We start from the raw sequence: 27,792 nt of genomic DNA, 5'->3' as shown, positions 1-27,792 counted from the left end.
TTAAATGCTCTGGAAAATAGTCTGCGTTGTAAACGATTCAGGTGATGCAAAGCCCAGCAATGTGTATGTGTGATTCTGTACATGATTTCTCCAGCCGTGGTGTCATAAATGATGGTATGATGAGGAGTATTTATTTGAGTTGGACTAAGTAATTGCTGAAGTGTGACATGCACGGACCACCACTGAAAACCAGGAAAACCAGGAAACCTTCACAGCGATTCACTCCACAATATAGCTTTATTTATTTATTTATTTTTAATGAAAAATGAACCAAGAAGTGGCGAGGTAAAGCTTTTTCTTTTTTTTACGAAAAAAAGCATATATATATATATATATATATATATATATATATATATATATATATATATATATATATATATATATATATATATATATATATATATATATATATATATATATATATATATATATATATATATATATATACACATTCAAGTGTAAAATTGGCTTCTCTGTTATAAAGTTTGATCAGCTACGGATTCCACTTGAGGTTGATGTCCGAGAGCTGTTACTCCTTGGGCAACATCGACCTTCCGTGTTCCCCGACTATGGCCTAGGGGGAAACAAGAAGGGATAACAACACAGTATACTGTATAAAGTTTAATAATTAAGGATTTAAGTAAATATGTTTACTGCAGTAATCTTAATTTCAAATGCATAAAATTACAAATTACATTTTAGAAATTCTGGTACCCTGGGAATAAAAACATCCCATTTTACATTTATTGATTCATTGAACTGCGTGAAAATCTTGCCACTTTTTCCTTTCAAAACAACATAATACCTACAAAGTATGCCTGAGCCAGGACAAGAAATTTCAGTGGGGTTTTATTGCACTGAAAACTTTGCTTCTGGACTCTTCACATTGTAGTATCTAGCATTCATCTCATAATTGTCATCTCATCTCTCCCATAAGTGTAATTATCTCATCATCAGTCCTTGTCTTAATCACCCGTCCCATAACATATGGAATCAAAAACAATACAGAATGCAATACACAGATAAAGCAGGATTTTGCCAAAACCAATGTAGTCCTTGACATTCTCAGTTTGGTCTAAAAAGCCACCTTGCTGGATGAATCTGAGGGTAAATGGAGGAGGATGGGGGGTTGACGATAACTGGGAACCTTCCCTTCACAGTAATCGTTTCAATCTGTTCTGCCAGAACGCATTGCATTTTTTTTTTACTTGACTGTTGGAGGGCTCTGTATTCTTCGTCCTTCCTTGTCACATGGCATCCCCATTTCCCATGATTACAGAATGGCATTTTCCATTTCATTGTCAGACTGGACCACATATACTCAGTGTGCCCCGTCCAGCGGTCACCTCCTACGATCATCCATCTTGGACAAACCATTACACAGCAACCCTGTGGCCACAAATTCACGCTTAACTGCAAAATGGGGGATAACAGAAAATATGTGAGTAAAATTGGCCACAGACCATCAAAATGAAACACTTGTGAGACCCTCTACATTTGCGTCAGGTCTAATAGAATGCTTTCTTTTGGCCCGGTAAAAACCAAAAATGCACGGAACATTAAGTGCTACTTCAAATGTTGTATTTACTGGAGATTTCCTGGCACTTTTTAAGGATTTGCAGTGCATGTTGATTGATAGAGCCCGTCTAAGTGGCCATGGCAATTCCAGAAACAACAGTCAACCTCCTCTGGCAGGAAGAAGGCCCTTAACCACAAGAGCTGAGGCTGAAGGGGAAGGTGGGAGGTGAGCCAGAGGAAGGCAGCCTGCGGTTGCACATCTTTGGAAGGCTCCGCGCGTTGCCGAGACAGCCCTTTAAGTGACTTCTGCTCATCTGAAAGATGCTCATTATGCGCAATAGAAAGCTACTCTTTCAGAGCAGCGTGAATCGCAGACCAAGCCCATCTGGAGAGGAAGCCAGCACAAGAAGTTGTCAAAATAGCAATGAAAAAGCTGATTGGGCTGGGAACAACATTGTACAAGTCATAATACACACCGGGCTTCATCACAGTAACAGCAGGATGTTTAGAATTTCAGTGTTTCCAAAATTTGTAAATATTTACTCATAAAGCAAGGGAAGACAGAGGGGCCTCCCCAGTTGGTCTCTTTAAACATATTTAAATGCCAGTAACTCAGAGCAGCCACCATGGCAAATTCCACACTGCATAGAGTATTCGTTTTGAAGCCCATGTTTATACGCCACCATTTATAAGGCCAGTGTCTCCACGCAGAGAGCTCCTGCTGAGATGATAAGGAAGTGTCTGCTTTCTCAAGATGAAGTCTAACAGAGAAGGAGGGGAAGGTGGGCAGCGGTCTCACAAACGCTTTACCGTGGGATTCATTCTAAAAGCAATTTGGACAAATTATACATTCCTCTCTCGTGAACGCCTTTGCTCTTCGTGATTGAGCTGGAATGTACATATGCATGCGGCCTTTGGAGGGCAAGGTCTTCTCTTGACCGTATTGAGCAAATGAGCCAGAGAAAGAATCACTTGGAAAATATGCTCAAAAATGGCTCCGTTGTAGTGTGAAAATATTTGGCCAACCAAGAGCCGTTCGGCCTAATGGCTTTGATTAGATATTCATTAAAAGGCACTGACATTTCAAGTACTCCGCTAAACTACTGCCACCGCCAAGCTGTCTTGTCGAAAAGAAAGAATGTTACATTTGCCTAGTCTCTAAGACGCTCAAAATCAAAATCCTCCTTGAAAAGATGGAAAGAAATGAAAAGTGGGATCATTGTCTCATGATGTAAGTAGCCTTGGAATCTTTCATTTAAACACCGTAAAGTTGAGTAGACACTTCAGGACAATCGGGTCACGTAAAAGGCCTATTTCCACTTTCTGATTCAAGTCAGCACAGGCCTGATAATCAAATGTGTTTAAAGGAATTAGAGCAGTGTAGAAAAAAATATTCAAATTAAAAACCAGGGATAGTGTCATTTTGCTGAATATCAAAAAGGCAATGAATTCTCACTAGGAAATATTTACAAAAAATGTGATCGCTACGCATGCTAATTATAAATTTAGCTAATGCTATCTTGGTTGACAGATCATTTTTCTCATTATCATTAGCCAACCTTTTTTGCTTGGTACATACAGTATAATAAAATACATATCCACCTGCACCTGCAACTTCAGTTCTCTTGCGGCTGTTCTTATTTTATGTATTTATTCTAATACATTTAAAAATTCATTCACGTATCCTCTGAAATGTGCTCACAGACTAGCGTTTGCTGTTTTGTGCATTGCATGAGTGTTCCTATAGATGCTTAAGGTGTTCTACTGTGTTAGTAGTCCTTGAATGCACCGGCAGTCAACTGCCAAACACAGCACGTACCCAGTACTTGGTTTCTTTCGGTATCGATTGTGGAATGCGGGTGCTTTATTTATTTATTTGTTGTTGTTTTTTTTCTGGATTCCACTCAATTCAACCTTTCTTCATAAAACTGAAAATGCTTTGGCACAAAGAACCTCACTGTCCCACATTGGAAACGCACTGCCAAAAATGCTCGTCACATTTTGTCTTCCTAGATTTCCCCGTGATTTTTGGACACAGAGGCCAGTACTGATTTTATTTACAGTTTAATTACAGTACCACAAATATGAATGTACGTATGTGGTTTGAGTGAGAGACTTGTGACTAAGATTTGGTTTCTTACTAGTCCATTGTACGCAGTCTTGAAAATATGATTGTGTGTTACCTGCACTCTAAAACTGGACAGGTTGATGCCTTTAAAGTGTGATTGACAAATCATACTTGAGAAAAGTAAACAGCACACACTGAAGAGATGTGTATGTGAAAGTAGCACCCAGCTTTACAAATATGCACACATGACAGTGTCTTATGGAGATATACCCATTTTGGATAATGGGTATATTCCATAAGACGCTGTTTTATCCAGTGTGTGAAAGTTTTCCATGAAGACAGGCCGAGGCTTCTATTTTTGCTGTGAGATACAAACCATATTTGGGAGAACATTTTTAGGCTTAACCTTTGAGATTTCAAATGGGTGGGATAGTTTTTAAGCAAAACTGCAATTCTCTGGAAAAAAAAAATATACACAGCTAAAATGTCCCTCATAAATTGTGTGTGGGTTTTAAACTGGGCTCCTGTAAAGTTGAGGCAGGTATGTAAATTAAAGTTATGACAACATCTGTGGTAGACATTGGAAAGCAGAAAATAAACCACTTAAATTAAACATATCTCAATCAAAGTGGTCCCCAACCTTTTGTTTACTACAACTCTCTTATTGACTCACTTCATTGTTAACTGAGCTTGACGCTGTTCCATTGTAGTTAACGTATCAGGAGCATTGGCATTCCTAACACATTATAGGGGTGTGCTAAGGGACCCCTACATTGAATCCCAACATCACTAAAATTTTAGATATTGTTACTTATTTAATAATTATAATTTAAGAGATTACTAGTATTATTAGGTGTTAATTATGATTATTAGATGTCCTCTTAGGAAAAATGTGTAAACATACAGTGCTGGATTAAAATGTAAAACTTGAACAATACTTCCTCGTGCCTAAAAAATGATTTGTTTCACCCAATCCCTCAAACGTTCCATGGACTGGGTGATGGTGCTATCTGCACAGAGCAATAAACTACCTTCTAGTGACATACAGCCATGTCAATACTTGCCATAAACCAGTATATGTGGAACATTTTCTAACTTCCCCACTCAATGTTAGCACTATATCAACTATAATACATCGTACACATTGTACAGTTTCTTGTATGTGTACTGCAATTGTATAGTGCTAGCATCAGGCCAAAACTTCCTATTGTAAATGAGTCACTTTCAGATTTTGTTGGTCAGTACACTCACGTGTGTGTGTGTTTTGACAAATTATTTACCAGTATAAAATGTGGAAAATGGCTTGCTCCTTTCAACTATGCGAAATTAATGACACAATAAAAATGCCTTTTTTTTTTCTTTTTCTCGGAAAAGTAATGGTTTGGGTGATGCAAAGCATAAAGCATTCCACCCGATCCCAGCATTTTTATTCTGCCGGATGCAAGAGTTCCAAGTGAGAATCTGCTCTCATCTGGATCTTTATTACAGTATATGGATAAAAGGATTTTTTTCTGGCTAAGAAATATTTGAGGTGGTCAGACAGTACCATTGGCTCTAAGGAGTTACAGATGCCCATTAACATGACCCTATAAGGACGCAGAAAGAGAATAACAACCAAAAACACTGTATGTAATGTAATAGTATTGAATAGTCTGTTTTTTTTAAATGCTGTTTTCTGTTTTTACATGCTGTGCACTGCATTTTACATTAAACTCAACCACCCAATCACAAGGTCCATATTTGGTTTTTAGTTCTCACTATATTGGTCTGATTTAGTCCAGGAAAAAAAAAATCATACCATTAATGTCAATCTTAAGGTGCACTCCACCATGAAATATTCAATCATACTGGCCCTTTATAAAGAAAAAAAACACCATGGGGGATTTTTGTCATGCTATGAGTACAATTGACTTCTGATCTTTTTCTTTCTTTTCTTTCTTTGTTTAGGGAGTCTCAAGTAGAAATTAAGTTTGTCCATTATTTTATAATGGTCAGTAATGTAATGCTACAATGGCCATTTGTGCCACGTGCCATTTTATGGGACCATCTAAGGCATTGTTTTCTTAATATCTTACATAAATACAGTACAACTTTGACTCAGACTCAATACATAGTATCCTGAGCAGTCTTTTAAAGTACCAGAAAACGATGCTTGACGAAACGTACAAGTATCATAACATAAATTAACTGCCGTATCAGGTTATGTCCCCTTGTAGAATACACTATTTCTTTAAGTATCTGAAATTAACATTATCTAAGTCCCACAAAAATATTCTCACATCAAAAGGGCTCATCTAATCAAGTTAAGAATTTAAACAATTTACACATTAAATTTGGGGTACAATTAGGGTTCAACACCTAGTAGGTTAAGATTAATCCATTGCCACACTCTCTATGAGAGAATGTTATAAAGGGATAAAGATAACTCTAAACTCCTGGTCAGATCACAAATGTAGCTGTTATGTTCACAAATATTTAATAAGTCTAACGTGCAATGCCAACAATTAAACAAACTTGCCATTTGGGGGTTTCCTAAACACTGATGATTTTAGAGATACGTACGAGTAGTCTGATTTTTTTTTCTTATTTCTTTCATAAGACATTGTTAATTTGGGTGGCTTTGTGGCTCAGTGGTAAGCATGTCCGCCTCACAGTTCCTGAGATCAATTACAGCTGGTTTTGGCCGTTTGGTGTGATTGGCTGTGTGAATGGTTGTTCGTCTATGTGCCCTGCAATTGGCTGGCAACCAGCTCAGGGCCCGAAGTCAGCTGGGATAGGGCCCAGCAAGCCGGCGACCCTTGTGAGGATAAGCCGCTCCAGAAAATGGATGGCTGAATGTTAATTTGTGAGGAAAGCAACCTAAAGGTTGTTGAAGTAGCTGAAGTAACGTTCAAACACTTTACTGACAAAAACTTTATACACAGAACAGTAAAAACAAATATAAGTGGTATTAGTAAAGCAAAGCTGTATTTACTTTTATGATGTTTAGTTTAAGTTTTGCAAACAGATTCAGATCATTCATATTGGAGTCAGCATATTATTGGCATGGTATTGTCTGCTTGTAATTACAGTTCAGTATTCAAAAGCTATTTATTTAATGCAATAAAGCCTTCGGTTTACCTGACAAGTTCTTTCTTCGTTGAGTCATTCTGGGATGCGTTTCAAGTCACCAATGAATGTAGACCAAATTTGCATCTTTTCTTTGATTGCCTGTTGGCCAGGAAATGCAAGATATACATTTTTTAATTCCCTGATTAAAGACTTTTTTTTTTTTTTTTAGTAAATTCAACCTCAGCAGTACTTTGTTTCACTTGTAGTGAAGATGAAATTTAGAAAACAGATGAAATTTAGAAAAATTTAGACAAATGTCAATGAAACCGTCTTCTATAGTGGTAGTGCAGGCACTTATAAAAGAGGACTGGCAACTGACACTTCAGAGTCATGTATGAATGCTATCCAGTGGACATGATTATTAATTGCAATCTCAGTGTTCAAAATATTATGGTGTTAAATAGCCTTATGTTAAACTTGCTAGCAGGCTTTATTTTTGTGTTACACTTATATTACTGTATACGTTCCGATTGCAGTATAATTGTAGAACCACAGACTTGGTATTAATTTAATGTGTAAATAATAACATACTAATCATAAAAATGATTAGTATGAGTGCAGAGTGAAGTACACCATCACCTGACGTGACGGACTAGAAAAAAAGTTAAATGTCGCCCTCACCGACGGACTGACAGACCACCAAACACAATTTTGTCTGGCATAGGTAAGAATTGGCCTGTAAATGACAGACCAGCAAAAAAAAAAGCAGTTATTGATTCAATGTTGCTAGAAAATTCCATAATTATTGATCATTTTGAATCCTGTTACCAATATATAATTATAGATGGATCTTACATAAGTTTCATTCGTGATAAATGATTCCTCCCATGTGTCAGAGGATATGCTAGAACAATTGGTAACATTGCCTACCATCTGTAATTCAGCTACACTAAAGTATGTAATGCAGAATTTACAGAGTCGAACAAGCTAATGGTATATATTTTGAAGAGTAAGAGATCAATATCTGCATTTGCAAATGCAGATCACAAGTCTTTTTCAGTTTTTTTTATTCATGTTTTTCTCTGTCTTTTGACAGATGAATGTGCTATCCAAACAGCACGGCGCGACTTATAGATGAAACACTGAATCATTCATGGCTTTCTTCTGCTGAGCTACTACAATATGTAGTGTCTTCTCGGGTGATATAAAATGAATTGTATTGAATGTCAGACTAAAATACAAGCAAGGGGATATTGTGTTCTGTGGATGAGGCTAATGTTTTTCATAGCCATGTTTTAATGTTGTAAACACTCGTATATAACGGCTTACCTAAAATGTGATCCCCGAGGCACGCCAAGTTAGCGAAGCAGGACATGATGAGTATGTTGTGGGGTTTTCATACCAGCGGAGGGAGCTGTTCCATATTTCTGCGTGAAAGCTTTGTTTTACGCCCAGATGCGGGAGTGACTGGGCCTGTTCCTCCTCATTCCCTTCCCCCTCAAGCCAAGTCACAAGCAAAGGGTGGTTTCTCTTTGGAATCTTAGCCTCACTGTCATTTTAATCGTCTTTTTCATCCCCTGCCAAAATACAATGCACTCTGCCCCGGGGATCATTTTAAGCAACTTTATCTTAGATTATGGGACTATTTTTACTACTTAAGCTTTTCTTCGGATTTCCAGCCACTGCGCGACGTCATCTGTTGAGTCAAGTTACATATGTTTAAATACGGGCTCTATGTTTAAATCATACGAAATTGTAATTATATGACAGGAGCTTTCGGTATGTACTATTAGGGATGTTAGTCAGTTTCTGGCGTTAAATGACAAATAGTTGACTGATTTAGCTGATAAATGTGAAATGTTTCTCAAAGCAAATAACCCCCAAATCTGAAAGCCCACTTGAGAAAGTTGTCAATTTTCTTACAGCCTTCTTCCAAAAGTGAGGTGGTACGTCACTTTCAAATTCATTAAAGCGGCTTTGATTGTTTTTTTTCTTAAAATGTTGGATAGAAGGCTAAACAAACGCTAAATCTTAACATTTGTTAAGGCCATGCATTTCCCCAACATGTTTTGCAGCGCTCCTTGTAAAAAGGTATTGCTCTTTGTGAGCAAAAATGACAGACAAAGGGGGAGTGCGTGAGTATGTGTCTGGGATCACCGCTTGTGAGCGAGGAGGCTCAGGGACAGGGGCTATATGCTTACTGTATGCGTGCCACCTCACATTTGATTTTCCTGGCATTTTAAAACGGATGCAACGTTCTTCTACCATTTTATACTCTGCTATAACTGCATGACTGAGAACAAATTGCCAATTGTCTTTCTGTCAATCTGTCTTTAATAAAGACAATTTGATTCTTAAATTCAAAGTCAATCAAAATCAACACTTTCCGACCATAACAAGCAAACAGGAGTCATTGTCATACCATACACAGTTATGGGTTCACAAAATGAAATGGACATTCATTATGGTCGACACATCTATAAGAATGAAAAAACACAAGTAAAGAGATTTTTGTTTCATTGTGAATTTAAGATCGCTTTGAGTGAATGAGCTATACATTGCATTGTGCAAAACCGTCGACGCTCTGGGGCAATTGATCAATTTTATTGGCCGTTAGCTAGCAAATCGGTACGAGCTAAAAGAAGACTATGAGATAGGGCACAAAGGCAGATCAGCATATAATAAAATGGCTTCATCATGTAAAACTAAACTGAGTAAAGCATTGCTTCGTTTTTTAAATGAAACACAGCTTGCATCATGATTGTGCTGAACAGGTTTCTGGAAATGTGTGTATTTCACTTCATGAAACTAATGTGTGTGTGTGTGTGTGTGTATGTGTGGGGGTGTGCGCGCGCGTGTGTAGGTATGTGCATTGGCATCCACACTTCAGTAAAATGCTGTGATAACCTGGCCACCTCACGTATCTGCTTTATCTACAAAAAATGGCGTAATAATTTGGTTCTCATATTTGACTTTACTGTACATTGTAATATACATACAGTATGTGTCTGGGCTGTGATTTTGACCAGGCTCTCATGAGATTAATTTTGATTGGTACACCCGTATGGGGGAAGCAGCATGGCGAAAGAGTGATTAGCATGTCCGCCTCATAGTTCTGAGGACCCTGGTTCGCTTCTGGCTCCGGCACACCTTGTGTGCTCTCCGCTTGGGCTTTCTCTGGGTACTCCGACTTCCTCCCACAATCCCCAAAATATACATGGTAGGTTTATTAAACACTCCAAATTGCTAACAACTAGACCTACAATTATATTTAAAACATAATATTGGTCGTTAAGAGCACATTTGCACGTTTTTTTAAATTGATAATCATTTAGTTTATTCCTTTTGAATGAAAAACGGTCTAAATCTTACACATTGTCCCTTTAGGAAATAGATGGCCGCACTTATGAAAAAACTGAATAAAATTCCACAACGTACTTCTCGCCACATTTTAGTGGTTGCCCGAATAAGCCGCCAGGATCCAAACCTCCGTTAGAATCCACGCCCCGTTTTCCGGGGAGCCACTGGCTTTCCGACCCTCCTCCTTCTCCTCCCGCACGCTGCTCCCTCATGCTCACGTCCCAACCGTGAGGGGCGAGCTGGCTCCGGCCGAGATTTCTCTTTCTGCCTGGATCACATTTCCCCCTTGACCAGCTCCGTCTTGTTTTGTGCTCGCGACCAACACCGGAGTGGAGAGGTCGGCTCTTCCTTGCGCTGCGCCTCCTCGGTCATGGATTGATTAGTGTTTTTCTCCCAACCTCTGCCTCGACCAAGTTGCGAAAAGAGTGTGCGTAACCTGCGGCGCTCTCTTTCCCAGCTCCATGTTTTACTCGGACTCTTTTTCAAGTACCTGGCTCCGCATGCGTCTTCGTGTTTTGCAGCTTTGAACTTTTTTTTTCTTGGCGCATAATCCGGATTTTTGGGGGTAGGGGAAAGGATTTCGTTCAAAAGCTGGGATTCCTGAAGCCTGCCAAGATTTATTTGTGAAAAGTGATGGCCGAGCGAGGAGCTCTGTTGCTCCTCTCTCTCCTCTCCTGTCTCACCTTTCTGTGCACGGCGGCCAAGCATGTCGACAAAGGTACACGTCTTTTTCCTTCCTCCTTACCTTAGTCAATTTTTCCACCCCCAAGTATGGAAAGTTTAAAAAAAAACCACGCCACTTGTGTCGCGTTCGGCCATAAAGCAATTCACCATTCTGACAAGTTTTAAAGTAGACTTGTTTGACCCGTCGCAATTCTCCTTTTGGATGCGACGTCTTCCAGATCTTCCGCCGAAATTGAATTGATGTTTTGCATGTGGAATCCCAACCAAACACGTGTTTTGTGCTCATGAACGTGTTTGCCTGTATGCAAATAGCCACTATCTAGAAAGAGAAGCGGCACCATCAGTCCAGCAGACATCTCATTACCTGGGTGTCAATACACGTTTAGCTGATGGATAAACACATTCGCAATTCATTAGCCTTTCGCCATCAGTCCAACTGGTGGTGTTCTGTTGTGGGAAATGTCACTGCCCACCCCCCCTGTTCATTGTTAGACATCAGAGAGCTATTGATTGCAGCCTGAGCTCGAGCCCACTGTCGGCAATCTGTTGCCATTTCCAGCTTAATGTTAGAAAATGTCTATTTGGAGCTCATCACACACCTCACCTCACGACTGCTTCGTAGCGACCATTCAAGAATGTGTTTGGAAAATACTATAGAGTTTGGCCAAGGCTGCGTGTGAGAAAGGTCTGTTCATGTTTTGGGCAAGGCTCGGTTTTGCTTCCTATTAAGAAAAGGCTGAGATTGACGGGTCTCTGCTTGCGCATGAAGCCTGATGAAAGACCCTTCCTCCACGAGGAGCTCTGCAGTAGTGGAAAGAGAGAAAGAGAGAAAGAGAGAGAGAGGCTGCGTGGAGGAAAAAAAAAGCCCCTCCTTGGTTTAGCAGGAGACCCATACAAAAGAGGGAGATGGGGGTAGGGTGAAACAGGCTGACTGTCTGGAAAGTAATAAAACCAGGAGATTAGGGGAACCAGTGAGTTCCTTTGGGAGGTTTGATTGATTCCAGACAATTGGACTGGTACCCACACGCAACCTCGGAGTCTCAAATTACTAATGATGCCACCCCCCCACAACCCTTCAAAATATCAGTTCATTCACAACATGTTTACTTAAAGTTCCTTAACATAACCCTCAGAAGTTATCTGAAAGTTGGCAGAGATGTATAGTCAAGTTTGTCCCCATGGGTGAGGTACAGATTCAACAGATTGCCTCATTTTTAATTCGCGCCCTGCCTAATCTGTTGAAATGTGGCTGAAATGTTCTTCCAAGTCCTTCTTTACAGCTCCAAGCAAGTTGTAACATTCCACAAAAAGTTTGGCTTTTGTAAACAAGTTGCTGCTGGCAGTGTAAAATCCACTTAGGCCCTATCTTATCTTTGTAATCCTGCTGGGACTGACTTGTGTGCTGATCGTCTCCCGGCGGACAATGCAAATAACTTGCTGAAATGTGTAAACATTTGGCCACCCTCTCTGCTTCAACACAGCACTACACACAAGCTTTTATTAACATAGACCACCTTAGATGTGACATGGCCCGCAGACTTCTCAAACAACTGCTGTTTTGATTGGCACACGGATGGTCTCCTCCAGCCTTTCTAAAGTTTCCTTCCCGGTTTTCTTTTTGGGTTTGATATTTTTCGAATGAAAATGCTTTAGGATGTTTTAGAGATTTTTGTGCATTGTTGCGTAGACTGTAAAGGAAATGAAATAATCACACATTCATGTTTATTGTGTTTGTTAACATTGTTGTTAGCATGTAAGCTAAGGTTCTCAAAAAAATATCACTTAGTTTTTGGCTTTGAATGGATCAATTGTATTTGTATTCATTTCAATGGGAACATACATCAGTTTAGGAGTTTTTCAAGTCACAAACGGCATTATGGAACCAGTTGTGTTCCAAAGTTCCACAACTGTAAGCTACTTGAAAACCAATTAGTTTTTACATATTAAATACATCAACTAAATATATTTTAAAAGTGTGAAAGGTGCCAAAAATGCTGGAATTGTATTGCCTGAGTTGTTTTTCTTGTACTTGTGGTCCACTGATTTGTTGGTCTCAGGTTTATAAAGTTACATGTTCTATGACAATACATTTGAATGATTTTTGTGTTCAGGCATGTTTTGTGGAAAGAGTAGTTCTCTTGTCTTTCTTACAGCTTTAGTTGTCATAACTCTACGAAGGTGGTATATAATGTATGCTTAAGTCTTGGCACAAAGCTGGATATTACTGCTCTCACAGATGCGGAATTTTCTTTGCGAAAATTTGCATGCATATTGGCAAAATACTTTTTCTTTTTCTTTTCTGTATATATTTTATTGGAATGGCTTGGCCTTCTGAATGTTATCAATACCATTTATTTAAAGTGCAAAATTACCATTGGACATTGTCCCAATACACTCAATACACCCAAATAAAATAATTTAGTATAATTAAAACATATCACAATAAAATCAAATATGGAAAGAATTTAAACATAAAAAGAGAATGATGAACGTTGCAGGCTAGACTGCGTTGGAGTAGTGAGAAAAAGACATTGCAGTAAGGGTAGCTTTGCTAACATCCATTATACACTTAAAGCATACTTTGGTTTTGAGAATTTACATGATGTGACTTTGGGTTTTTGATTGAACATTGCATCCGCAACACGTGACGGCATTCATCTGTGATTTAAATTTAGAATCATAGTAAAACTAGCAACTGAAGATCAAGTTACTTATTTAAAAGGAGTGGCAGAAAACTGGACATTGTGCGACAGATCACCAGGTTTCAGTCACAAAATCATGACGTCAAGTGACTAATCTGTTACATCTGATACATGTTTTTATTGATATCCAGATACAAAAGAGGCCCGAGTCTGATTTGAAAAAAATCGGAATTGTAACTTATTTTAAGAAAAAAGGACAGTTTAAGAACCAGTGACATATAAGACAATTCTAGGCGAAAATCTGTCATTTCCACTCATCATTATACAATTATCGTGACTTAATTAGGAGCAGTTTGTACTTACAGTATTCCTGGTCACACAAGCAGAATGGATGGATGTGACATGTATTCATCATCAGGCAAAAATGGTTTGTTTATTTTTTCGACATTTCTTGGAATTCTTCAGTTTGTTTTGCACTCACAGGTCTGGCCATTCATTATCGATTACGACAAACCAAAAACCAAAAATGATGCATCTCCCTGTCTCTCTCATACACACTACTGTGATCGCAACAGTCATCAGCGAGACACAGACCCCCTCTTTCCATTAACAATCTGCATCACCAAGTGGAAATACTTTCAGCAAGGTAATGCATACAGGAGATTAGTGAATGAAATGCCTTAATTCCTCAAATATTAGACACATCTGTGTATAAGACACGCCCTTCATTTCGGGGTCAAATTCGGGTATTTTCAATATTACCGTGTAGAAGACGCACAAACACTTTGGGAACAATGTAAAAACTATTGCAAAACAGAGTTAATATTATCTTTTGTAAACTCTTTATATTGTCTCGTGTTCATATCTTTCAGTTATATAATTGTTCCGCATTAAGTGTGTTTCAGATTTTCCACATTGTGAGCGTTCAGTGAACACCTTGCCAGTGTAAAGTTGAATCTGTTCAAAACTTTTACTTTTCCGCACGATGCAGCTCGAGGTCATTTAAGTATAAATACCCGAAATTGAGCAGCATCGGTGCTTCACCAAGGTTATGATTGTGTGTATATGCCAAAAGACCGCAATTAATAGTCAAATGGAATACATTTCCGTGTGCTTTAACCGGCGCACTATTGAATCAGCTGGAGAAATCATAACTTTTACATGATCCTCTCAGTTTTAGTAATATTTCTGTGCGTGAACATGGCTGGACTCGGACGACGGTTAAGTCTGCCTGCTTCTTTTATTGAAAATAAAGCCGTAACAACCTCAGCTACCACGAGCTGTTGTCAGCTGCAACAGGCACTTGATGGTAACGGTGAACTGACGTCCCACTCCTCTAGCTCGCCCCATAATTAATTATTATTGTAAGTAATAATACGGCCAATATAAAAATGCACATCTGAGCATCAAAACTCGGCTTATGTGGCTGAAAGATCAATCTTACTCGAATGGTGTCCAACCATTCTTGAGGGAAATCAGACAGTTGGATATTACTTAAAGGTGCGCATCAGGGGAGGCTAGAAGTGGGTTTACGCAAGGCTTACGCTCAATAAAGTGGGTATACGCCGTATACCGTCGTATACCCTCCACTATACACCACTGGATACACATCACGTAAGCGGAAAAATCAGAATTGACTTGCAGATAAACACAGCCCAAGATTTATTTTGATTTATCTTGCTGCGAAAATAGTTGCTAGCATGGCCATATTTTGACTCAACTCGCAGTAAACACTGTTTCTTGGTTTTGACACAAGATTTAACACATATGGTTGCATTGCAATAAGTGAGAGCTACTGATTATACCAGATTTCAATCCATTGTGTAAAATAGCAGTGGCATGTCCAAGCAAAGCATTATGCAGTGGTGCTTGCTGTCTGCCATATTGAGTATACAGTTCAGTAATTATTTATTTATGGGCTTGGAGTGTGCATAAAGTCCTAATGATCTCTGTCTCGAGATTTGGATAACTGTGCACTTTGCCAAGTGTTTGATTCAGATGCTCCACTAATGAATCCCCCTCCCCTCATTGGACATTTTTTGGTTTGTCATGGTAGAGAGTGCACTGAGTGTGATGCTGCTCAGTGCTTTCGATGCGAGAGGTTGAGCAATGACGTCCCCGCTATCGTTGTGAAAACTAGATCATATTTCCACTATTGTAGCTACAAAGTCTGTGGTTGGAGGGCTTTGCGGGGTGGTCCAAATGACAGCAATTATTGAAATCATTTGTAATAAATGCCACAGTTTATGGCGCGTTATTGTTAGGGGAAGACAGATCAATATCTTTTGAATGGATGGCGTCACATCTGCTGTTGCTTCTGTTGGGAGGTGAGACGGGGCCATGGTATTACCCAAATGAAACTTTCAGTTTCCCATTGCGGCACAGTAAAAAGCCCATTGGCTTTTCGTTGAGCCAACAGTGCACTTCTGTTGACTCATTTGCTCGTAGATTAATCTTGTTAAAATCTTTGCGCTGCAGGGTTTGTACATGCTGTTGTTCAACTTGAACCAAGGCTTCAAGTATTTGCGCACTGGAAATAATGGACCTTTCAAAATTTCACATGCTCCCATTTTTCTGCATAGCAGAATTAGTGTGGATCAGCTGTTTGTCTGGAGTTTTTGAATACTTGCACACTCCTTTGACATACATGCACACAGTCTCCTTCTAAAACAAAGGTCAGAAAATAAATGACTGAAAAATGAAACGATTAATGTAAGAGCAATATAAAAATAAATACAGGTAAATACTGGATGTTGCCACTGTGAGCGCCTTGGCATCTTACGGGCACTTTATTAATATGAACTGTCTTTCACAGATTAGGAAGAATACATGTCTGCGACTATTGTTTTCTTGACTGTATGTGTTGTACAGCTGTTGCGTGTGAATGTTATATATTTGGAGCGGCAAAGTTCTTATTCGAAAAATAATAATTTGCTGAAATCTATGATTCTGTTCTTTTTACTCATCTTAGAAATTTTGGTTTTGATTTTGCTTCAGTATTGATCTTTAGGTGCTTTATGCAGGTTTAGTATCTAAGGTTAGAATGCTAGTATTGTGACATACATTTTTTCCTTGTTTATTGATCGCTTTTCTGTGTAGCGTGTTAACTAGATAAATGTCCCGATTCCATTTTTTGAACCTGAGTTAGAATCATCTTATTTTGAGGATCTGCTGATACTAAATCCTTATTTGGTCCTGATTTTGCTCCATCCATCCATGATCTTGACCACTTATTCTGAATCAGCTAAAAATGGCGTGATTGCGCCCAATTTCCCATGATTTTACTTGGTCGAGATTTGGACATCCCCGTTTAAAGGAACTCTTGTATAACCCCAAGTTGCAGAAACCCGCACTAGTGAAAACAGAAGTTCATAGTTGGATTTTCTTGTACTGACCCCCCGTAATAATGTGACGTGGTGTTTCTTAAAGCTGCTGTTAATGTTGTTGTGCGGAGAACCTTGTAAAGTCTTCTCATGTCCCATTGTATTCATGATGTACCTGTGAATCACTGTTTTCAAAATAGTCTTTCTCCCTTCTCAGTTGGGAAGGAGGGTCTGTTGAATGGTGTGGGTGTGACGTGTAACTCAAATAGCTGGGCAAGAAGGTCAATCATGAAGTAGTCCGCATATAGTTCACATTAGGGATGCACCAACGAAAAATTTCAGCGGAAATTGCACTTTGGGTTTTCGTCCGAAAGTCAATTAAAATCGAAACAATATGTCAGAAAGGTGATGTTGTAATGACGCAAAAAACAGCAAGCCCTTGTCTGAATTTCACACAAGGACACAGGAAAAGGAGAGAGGTGTCTCTTGGTCGGCAGCTACTGTAAAGCATTTCAGTGAAAGAGCACTGTTGAGCTTCCACTATTTTCCTGGGACTGCTGGCGAGCTACCATCGAAAATGAACATCACATTGCAGGCCAACAGCGTGTCGCAAAGTCCAACGTCAAAATAAACCACCAAATAATACATGGATGACAATGGAACAGCAACAGAAGGTATTTATTGTTAAGATATTTGACCAAAGGTTATGTGGTTATTATAAAACATTTTTGATTGTATTCCCTGCGCGGCTATTGTGCTTACCAGGCTTTCTTGTTCTGCTGTGATTGAGTAATGGTGAGACTTAATGACTTCTGGGAGAGAAGAGCCCGACGTGTGGCAGCAGAACAAGCAGAGCATACGCAAAGAAAAGTTTGAAATCGGGCCTTTGTTCTTCTGTCCATTTCTTGCAGTGCACTTCAGATTCTGTGGCGCTCTGATAAACACCACATGTCATGCGTTTGTCCTGAAGCCTCACTGTGATTGTGTCCATTGGTTGGCTCATGTCGGAAAGGAAGCCATTTTATGACATTCTTACATGACTCTTGAGATTTTTGGTGTGGGTTTTTTTTTTTGTACATAGTGTGTTGTAGGTCTTAACCCATAAGTCTTTTTGAGACATTGCTGGTTATTGGCTAAAAAAAACAAAAATACAGATAAACGATGATTTGACTTAATAAAGAAAAACTTCATTAGGAAGGAAATACCATTTGATTCCTGCCAATGCATTTCAATGGACATTCATTTGCTGATTTTCACTATGTGCCGGCTTGCCTGGTCCCTATTCTGAGTTTGCTGAGGGGGGGGACTTTCCTTTTTGTTTCCCAGAAATCATTGCAGGGCTCAATACCTTTAGTGAATTAAGTTATAAGTACGTAAATTATTTTCGCATTTGTTTATACTATAAGTAGTTTAATGTGTGTCATCCATCCATCCATCTATCCCCAGAGCAATCTCAAAAAGTTCAGTCTCAAAACCATATCATGCATATCACAGTTTTGTCTCAGATGTTTGGCAACCCTTTTCGGGATATCGTTTCATTTGGGACTGAAAATGCAATTAAAGTAATTTATAGTTAATGTAATAGTGAGGTGGCGAGTCCTCATCTTGGCAAATGCTGAGATCATAAATTATGCCATCTTAACTGATTAATAACCTTAATTTGATCTCGCCATGCCTGCTGGAGTGCCAGCGTCCTGCAGCTCTCAAACATGAATTTACTCTCTGCTGTCTTTTTGGAGGACGACCAGGATCGAATGAACTCACCTGAAGGTCTTCTCAATGGTGCAGTTTTGTGATGTAGTGCAGCTGTTAATTAGCTTGCGCTAAGAGCGATGCACGAATCAAAGCGCATTACCGTTAGAGTGATTTTGTGAACTAATTGTTCCCCCGCCCATCAAAAGCTCAACACAGACTTCAGATGTTCAGTCAATTGGCAGCTCAGCACTGTCGTATAGTGTGTTTATAATGAGAGAGACTGCATTTGCACTCATTCAGTACAGTATCAGCTATGTTACAGAGAGAACCTCTCAGGCTTCAGTCAGTCAAAAGAGCTCTTCTTGTACTGGAAGGGCGTGGAGGCTCTCAGTCACAGAGAGTCGATTGTGGGCGCTGCTTCATCTAGCCGGCTGCCATCGTCTTGTGCCCGTTCTGTGGCTCTTGGCGACGTTCGACATGGATGGCTGTCTGTAACTTTTTATACTCACCGATGTTCCACATCTGGGGCAGGGACAGCTGTTCTCTTAAAACGGCCTGACTTTGACACACATGCACGGGCACACAAAAACAATATTTTCTGCTTTTGTTTGAGCATAAAGACTGTCTTGGAGCTTTAGAGCAGGTGTCTGTTGGCGATGATATCGATATATTGGTTTATTGCGATACGAAGTGACACAATACGCTTATTGCAATACGACGTTCAGTTTCCAATGTACAGTACAGCGTATCAGCTTTGAAATTCATTCTGTAGTTGGGGAGAAGAGATTTTGCAGATTTTTGTAGAGAATATTATAAGTGGCGAAAATGTGTGCCTGGAAGTACAAGGCAAGCAACCAGCAGCCATTTGTGATCCTCAACATTTAACAAGATGGTAAATGGACTTACACTCATATATCGCTTTTCTACCTTGAAAAAGCCTCAAAGCGCTTTACACTAACTAGTCATTTACCTACTGATGACGTGGCATCAGGAGCAATTGGGGGTTCAGTGTCTTGCTGAAGGACATTTTGACATGGTCTTGATGGTCGGGGTATCGAACCCACAGCCTCTCAGCTGGGAGACGGCCACTCTATCACTGAGCCATGCCGCCCCAAGAGGTCTTCATGTGGAAACCTTTACCAATACATGACCGGATTTGCTTTAAAATTGCAAATGAAAGCTGGCGCAATTCCTGCAAATGCACCTCATGAAGAGGCCTTTGCTGTAAATATATGTTAGCTTTGTTTAATGAAAATTAACCACCTGCATCGGTTGAATAGCACATTCATGCTGAATAAAGACTGTTTCTCATGGGGACTTTTTTTCTGCTAATTTCTTAATGTTGTAAACTTCCATTTGCACACATAAGTTTACATACTCCAATGTTATGTTCACTTTTTCTCTGTTATTGTTTCGTGGCCTGCTGGCTTTAGAATGATGTACATAATTGATGTACATAATTAACTGTGGAAAGTTTAAAGTTTAGTTTGTCTCTGTATGACTTCTTTTTTCGAAAGAGGTCTCCACATGACCTCTTTACATCTGTGAAGCCACAACGGTGATTTAGGGCTATACAAATAAAATTTGATTGATTGATTGATTTAAAATACATGATTGTTTAAAAATCCTCCACGGTCTGTCTCCACAGTTTGTGGATTTTTTTTTTCTCGTGCGCCACTTATCATTTATATGCTATAGGAAATATTTATATATTTCATATATAGAGGCATCAGCAAGAAGGAAAAAATATTTTTCCTGACTGTGCATTTCATTGTACTGATTCAGCATGCAAAGAGCAGCAGCATTCCATACAGCTGAGCCTTAGCTATAAACATGAACAGTTTGGATTGTTGCTGTTCGACAAATAGTTGTTTTGAACTGCTGCTGTGTACATCAACTCTTTTTATATTACTGTACTTTTATTTATATGACCCTTATTGTTGTAGTCGTATTAACCGTTGTTTCTGCAACTAAGTTGGAGCCGAAATGACTCTTTGAGCAGCGCAACGTTATATAGAGGCTTCTTTGTGCTTGTTGGAGAACCCCCCTTTTTTTCGGGCTCTACTAACTACACTGAGCCGGTTTCCTCTAAACCTGACAACAGAGGTTGAGAGCCAGCTCAATATGTAAAATGAGCGCTCTACGTCTTTTTCTTACACTGCCCCAGTGTCATGAAATTGGTGCCGCTCTTTTAATTCGGCTTTACACTTAAACAAATGAGTCCCCTAGCAGCATTGTGAAACACGATGACATTTCTTTTGTGCTCAAATGATAATGTGAAGTAAAACTTGAGACAGGCCAGAAAATTATAATTGCCCCTTGAAATTTGATATCCAGTACAATTTCCATGAGTACCTTTTCCTTTGTGAAAAAAAATATCAGGCTTTGAAGGCCATAGAGGTTGCCTCACAGTATATGGGTTACAGAATATGAAAACTGCATCTGATGGATTTGTTATTTTGCTTGTGCTTTTTGTAAAGCCACATTTTTGGAACTTTCTTTGGCGGTTTCAAGGATTTATACTGCATGTTAGTGCAATCAAGAGATGAAAAAAGCAGATTCATGAATTAAGATTTGTAATTAAATTACACATCTACAATTCATGTTTGTATTTTAATCTTTGAATATCACTTGACTTCTGAGAAAAACCCGCAAACATCAATTGTGTTATTGTGGCAGAATATTGATATGTAACAACAAAAAGTGGCTTCAGTCATCAATGTTCTTTAACAGACTTTAGCAGATACACTTGTAACCATTTTATTTCTGCTGGTTTGACCATGTGGAGGAATGATGCTGTTTTCTCTTGTCGATCACCAAATTTTAGAAGATTAACATTAAATTAAAACTACTATGTCTACCCTGTCTATTATATCCTGGATCAAGACATGTTCTCGACCTAGTTGGACAAAGAGCTTTGGTATAGCTTGCTGCCGTAGCGTCTTTGTTGCTCCTGTAAACTGTGACTGCAGTCACTGCTGGGTGCTTTGCATTTATGTATAGGTTAAACTTATACTGCTTCTTGTTAGCAATTGTTTTATTACAAAGAATGTATAACATTTTATCTTTCATCAAACGTGCTATAGTGGCTTTTTTTTTTTTAACTACGTATAGCAGAGGGCTCACTGCCTGAAGTGGATTTCAAAAAGTTTTTATACGGCGATTAGAAATCCAGGTTTTAGAAACATATTAGACTTGAGTTTAAGTGGTTTGGTACTTGCATGCACATCCGGTGATGAAATAGTCACTTGAGCTGTCTAAATGCAGACATGACCTTCCTGTGACTGATATGGAGGAGCAAGAGTAGCACGAGCTCGGTGAAATGGATAAGCAGGTGGAGGCAGAGCTCGACACTGCTGGATGTGAGGATTTTCAACAGGCTTGATGTCTATGTGATAGGCAGTGATGGAAAGCAGCTGCGCAGGTTCTCTCCGGTTCCTGTACCAGTGGCACTCAAGGCTTGATTGTGCCTGCTTTTGTTGCCCCTGCTTGCTCCCAGCCTGTGACAGGTCACTCATGAACGGCACCAGTATGGCTACAAAATGGATGGCAGCCAGCAGGGAGCACCTGCGGAGGAATAGCAGGCGAGCGGCATTCCATCACAGGACCCAGAGACACAGATGTCATATGAGACTCAAGGGAGGTGTTTGGAGTGGGGGGATGTGGCAGAGGGGCCAATAGCAGAGGTTTTGGCATGGCGGGACAGTAATGGAGTGAGATGGAGCCACCTGCTACCAACGGATATTTAATGAAGTGCCCCATCAAGAACATAGGAAGATGAACGTTGATGACAGCAGTTTAACTTGTCTCATTTACCCCTTTATACTTAGTCAGAAGAGTGTCTCAGCACTGACATCAATTATTGATCTTCTTTCATACATATTTGCTCAATCTCTTGCATAATTATCATGATCAGATTGTGGTGGATGCTTATTTGTTGTGTTACTGACCTCTGTGAACAAAGATTTGATTGGCTCGGTACAGGTCGCGTCGGATTCAAGTGAAAGTACATATTCATAACTGGAGGCCTAACTAAACCCCAAAAGTAACTTGTAACTGGGTTGAAGGTCAACTTTTTTCATACTCTTTTTGAACACTTGATTTTTGCTCATACCGATGTTAAGATGAAATAAATTTTTTAACATCACAATGACACTCAAATTTGCTTTAGTAGTTCTGCCATTTTATTCGTACACTTTGGAACCCTTTTTCAGTATATTGCAAATAGCCATTTTTTGGGGTTAAATCTATACAAAAAACATGGATTTTTGTATAAGATACATTCAAACTGGAGAAAATAATGACAGTCGATTTTTTTCTATCTTTTTTTTTTTGCGCTTTTTGGACTTTTTTTTGTAATATGAACAGAAAATGTGTGACACACAAGCCATTGTAAACTAAAAAGAAAACTTTGACATAGTTAGAAGCATAGGTTCACTGCTGTCATCATGGGTGCTTTTGGAAATTCACTGTGATATTGTAACACCACTCTGAGAGTATGTGTTCTGAAAGGCACGCTGTGTTTCCCTTCTATTTATTTCTGAACGCAGCTTCTGTTATAAACTAATCACAGCCTGTGTTTGAACTGTTTCCATCTGTAATGCCTGACACAATGGGCTCCGGCACCCCTTTTTGGGGGCACTCTGAATGTCAGAACAGGACATTTGAACAACGCTCTTGAGTTTCTGAACAGTCAGAGCAGCGGTACGTGTTCGTCAAGAGGATTTTGAGTGTGAATCGGATTTCTAGTGTTCCTGGTCTTGGTTTTTATAAGAATAATTTTGGTTTGTACGGCTGATGACCTACATTCCAAAATATTCGATATACTGTAGCACTTGTTTGCAAGAACCTTTTTGTATAATATTTGAGGGGATGTGAAAATTATTACCTTCTATGTTTGCACATTAATTACACAGAGTACTCTAAAATGAGCACCTGCATTTTATATGCATGTCATGACAGAACACCTGCTGAATAACAAACTCCGCACACATGCGTGTGGACTTATTCAAAACAAGGAATTTCCTGAAATATGTTCTGCATTCTATTGATGCCATATGCTGTGTAACACTGTAGTGAAGCGCTCAACTAAATAAAAACAGGCTTAGCGTGATCTAATTTAAGTAGGTGTGAAAGCAGCAAAGTCTTGGTCGGTTTTCACACTGCTGATAATTTCTGGACAGCAGTTAATTCAGCTGACAAGCAAATACTTTCATCGGCTTTCAAAGAAGATGTCGGGAGTGGTTGGGAATTATAAAGAGTGCAGCTTTTATTAGCCATTGTTGGCCCATGGGGTGCTTTTTGTTGCAGACTGACAAGGGACTTAATGATGAAGCTCTAATCTAATGATGTATGAATCAGTGGAACCCTTCTTGCCCCTTTTCTGTCCCACGCTTTCTCTCGCCCAGTACCATTGCATTCCTAGCCTAGCGGGGAAGTGTTTCTGGGCCAGTGCTATGTCATACACACATCTTGCCCCCCCAAACTGCAATGGTGGTGGCAGGGTCAGGGGTTCAAGTTATCATGTTTGGAGACATTTATTGGATACAAGAAATTGCATAGCTCGACCACAGATCCGATTGTTGACCCCCCTCAGTTTATATTAAGCATACTTGGTTGCCCCCACAGTAACCTGTCTCTTGGCTCTAAATTAAGGTCTCTATCTCCTTCCCATGACCATTTAGCCTTATGAACTTCAAAGCGGAGCTTCTCTTGGCGCAACACCAGAAAAAAAAAATACTTGCGTCCAAGAAAGATCTTTGGTATGAATTTTGGGAATATTATGGGCTGAATACCCGCCGGTCTCATACATATAAGTGTTTCAGTGTGTACCAGAGAAGCTCAGCTGTATTAAATATTTCTAACTAATAACTTGAGTTGTAAGAAGCGATTTTGACAGCATGGATGCTTTGAAGATAACGTGTCACTGAAACTCTAAGAATCAGTTCAAATCCTCTTTAATGAATGATTTTGAGAAGCTGGCGTTTAAGTGTTTTTGTTTTCATAGCATCAATTAATGAGGTTCTCTAATCCATAGTTTATCGAGAGATTTAAAAGAGACACCACTTCAAGTTTTGAGTAGATCTAATGTTGCAGTCAAAGTTTTGGATCAAATTTGTACTTTGAGCATTCTCAGAGATTTATAATGGACTTCGTCAAATGACTCATGCACTGACCGTTTTGTTTTGCACAAGTGATGCAAATGATACTGATCATCGTACTCATCATATTCTGTGGTTCTTTTGTTCTGCCTTAGTTGATCCCTATAGCTTTTTCAAAAATGTGAAAATTGTAGAAGATTGGGGGGTGAAATATTGTTATTTTTAGTATGGTTTACAAACATGCCACAAACATCCTTAATGTTTTCAATTCAATGATACTTTCCATTGCTGTACATTTTGGTAAGAATAAACATTCAATTTCAAGATTTCTGTCAATGAAGACTTACATCAGGCTGCGATGCACATTTATTTTGGTGGCTGTCGCAAAAAATAAAATAAAATAAAACGGGGGATGTTTGATGAGCCATGTATCCCAAGCGAAAACGAGAAACATAAAACAGAGGAATCATCATTTCGTGGACCGAATCATATGTTTTTACTGCGGATTTCCTGCATGTTTGCTGCTTAACGATTCGTAAAATAACATAAAACATCTTACATGGCCGATGTGGAGAAGATGTCCAGTGATCCCGAAAACAAAAAGTCACATTAAGCAGGGACGAACAAAATCATGTCGTAGGCACATATCAAGTAGCAAATGAGCTGTTTTTATAAAGGACTTCCGATTTTTTTTCCAATGACACGTAGGGATATTATTGTGTTTTGTTGCTCAAGTCTGAGGCAGCGTCTCATTTTGTTGTTTTTTTCGATTCCTCAAAATAAAAACGACAACAAAAATCTGATTTCTTTTAGTATTTCTATTATTTCATCAACGTAACAAAACATATGCATATATTGTAATATTGTAATGGAAGTTAAACTTAAAGCACCATTTTGTAGTTGAGTAGTCCTGTGATGCATCTTTCTTTCCAGGATGCATGCGCTGCAGGAAAAATAAACATTTACTCATGCAGGCTTATTATTAAAGCCTACTTTGTCATTTTGACAGTAGCTTAAAATAGCTAATATAGACACGTGGCATTTTAAAGGTTTTAATTTTTTTGCGGCTCCAGATTTGTTTTTAGGTTTTTATTCATTTATTTTAAGTTTAATATGGCTCTTTCAACATTTTGGGCTACCCACATCTCCTGAAGAAGCAGTAACTTGTATACTAGTAAAGTATACATGAAGTATACAGTATACTCATTCATGCATTAAAAAATGAACAGCGTCTAGTCATTGTTTTTTTTTCTTTATTTTTTGTCAACGCAGCATCAGTCTCTAACAATATGATTTCCTGAGAGGAAACAATTGAGTGAAATGCGGGAAATCATTAGGAAGCCTGCGTCTCATATCTCTTCCTGCTGAGTAAATCGTGCTTGGGCCTCATTTTACGTCTTCTACTTCCGAGTGAGCTTAGCACTTGTAAGAATTACATTTGGATTTGAACTGTACTTGCGCAAGAGCACCCAGAACCAGAATTGCTCTCCTAATTGACCGATCTGTATTAGGCGGTTTTTGGGTTTAAAATGGCTCCACAGAGAGAAACAGCAAATGAAGAACTTTCTAGGTATATACGTATTTTATGCTTTTGGCACTCACGCTGCAAGTACGCGTCACTGTCCCTCAGGTTCACGATGTTGGCGTTTGATGAAAACGGGGACGTCAGTGAAAGAGGGCTTATTGTACGGTCTTGTCTTGATCCAGCTAACCCCACTTGGCAGCGGTGTCCTCGTTTTTCTGTGGAATGCATGCGTGACTCGCAGCCAGACGGTGTTACTTAAGTTGTCACCCGAGAAGTCCGGCGGGGAAAGTTGTTTTGTCCTTGAGAACAGACCATAAGCGTATTTCAGCTGGTCCGCATTCTGTGATGATTGGTAATGTCGTTGGGATTTGGGTTATGTCTACCGCCAATCCTACTGTGAAGATCAAATTAAATTAGCACTTTGCAGTGAGGTTCAACTTCACTTTTCTCTTCATAACAAGATTTTCCTAAGGCATACTGTAAGCGTCACTTGAACCATTTTCAGAAGAGCTGTATTTTATTGTTGGGTCAGAGGTTATTTTACTCAAATTTGGCGCTTATTGTAATTGATCTTTGGGTAGATCTGAGATTAAGCCGCAACTAATCAGGTTAGCGCTGCAGATTTTCTCAGATTAATTCTAGTAGTCCAATCTGACTGGGCTGGCTTTCTTCCCTGTATCAGTTCGAGCGTTTGCTTTACCTGGGATTTACTAGCATATGAAGGCGAAATGAGATCAGAGGTCTTGATAAATCCTGATGGAGAGAATCTGATGAAATGAGATGCACACAACATAATTTCAGCCAACAAACGCTCATACCCTCATTTCAGATGGATTGATTTCAGTTGTTTTGAGAGGCGGAATTGTTTTTTGTGCTGTCATTTTGGGTATACATTTTCCATAATGGCATTCTTGTCGCCAACGGTGTTTGATGCATCTTCGCCGTTACTTATTTGCATTGCGGTGCGTGGGAAAAAAAAAAAGATATCCAATATTGGATGCCTTCCCTTTTGTCGCAGGCCATTTAGCCTCCCGTGATATATTTACAGTTACGACCAACAAGGCAGCACAGATTCACACTGTGTACACAGACTGTGAGATATCCTAACCGGTGTCCCAGCAGATTCACAGACAACTAATTTAGTGGGCGTTAAGTGATTTAGCGTCTGGTTTTTATAGGACCCTAGCGAACCACAGCAGACCCCCACCACCCTCCTTGCCCGTTGCCTTTCCTGCCTGTGGCATTGGTGCTGGCTTTTGAATTTCAATCAGCTCTGATGCTTTGTTGTATTTGTGTGGGGGATGGGGCAGAATGGTTCTTGGTAGTTGTAGCTACTTGCAGGTGTCAATCAAAAATCCAGCGTGACCAATGGCTAGCTCATTGGAAGCTTGTTGTCGGTTTCTCACGGGGCACAAGACTTAAAGTTACTGGCCGCGGGTCGAACCCTGCCCTCTTGTCCCTCCTTAAAAGGAGAACATTGGCCAAGTAATCAATAACACCCTCCCTCTCCCTGCTGCCGCTCCTCTGGTCAGCTGCTCCCTGCTATTCATTTATCAACTCTGTTTGATGTTGGCTTCATCATTCTCTGTCAACCCCGCCAACACCTCTGTGTGTAATTGTATTAGATTCGTCATGGAGGTGTGGTTATGTGGAGCACCCTCGCTGCTATTGGGCCAGAGGTTTTCTCTTATTATATCTACTTCCCCAGGTGTTAGTTTGAATTCGGTAATGTCTCATTTCTTCTCCATAGGTTTCAATGGTACATTATTAACAGCTTTGGTTCTCTTTGTTGCAATGGGAAACGGTATCCTTTAATTTCTTTTTT

The 27,792-nt window shown here is 39.4% G+C and overlaps 1 protein-coding gene and 1 long non-coding RNA gene across 12 annotated transcripts in view; one reads left to right on the top strand and one right to left on the bottom strand.

The window, feature by feature from the left end:
- Positions 1-459: 459 nt before the first annotated feature.
- LOC148424955 (uncharacterized) lies at positions 460-8,111 on the bottom strand. Its single transcript, XR_015865300.1, has 3 exons — positions 7,967-8,111; positions 6,707-6,796; positions 460-574 (listed from the first exon to the last, which is right to left on the bottom strand). It is a non-coding gene; the product is annotated as an uncharacterized LOC148424955 (long non-coding RNA).
- A 2,094-nt stretch (positions 8,112-10,205) lies between these two features.
- neo1a (neogenin 1a) overlaps positions 10,206-27,792 on the top strand; it is a 163,516-nt gene continuing 145,929 nt past the window's right edge. For 9 of the 11 annotated variants that reach the window (XM_088413299.1, XM_088413294.1, XM_088413298.1 and 6 more), the window contains exon 1: positions 10,207-10,715. In XM_088413299.1, coding sequence (XP_088269425.1) covers positions 10,631-10,715 — 85 coding nt within the window. In that variant the 5' untranslated portion in view covers positions 10,207-10,630. Of the gene's footprint in view, positions 10,716-27,792 lie in introns of all 11 variants that reach the window. The other 2 variants (XM_088413297.1, XM_088413296.1) reach the window with 1 other exon arrangement.

This window comes from Hippichthys cyanospilos, chromosome 4 (assembly GCF_059441005.1).
Source record: "Hippichthys cyanospilos isolate Australia breed blue-spotted pipefish chromosome 4, RoL_Hcya_1.0, whole genome shotgun sequence".
Taxonomy (NCBI): domain Eukaryota; kingdom Metazoa; phylum Chordata; class Actinopteri; order Syngnathiformes; family Syngnathidae; genus Hippichthys; species Hippichthys cyanospilos.
The sequence above is the reverse complement of the archived record's forward strand: the minus strand, read 5'-3'. Positions and strand labels throughout refer to the sequence as shown.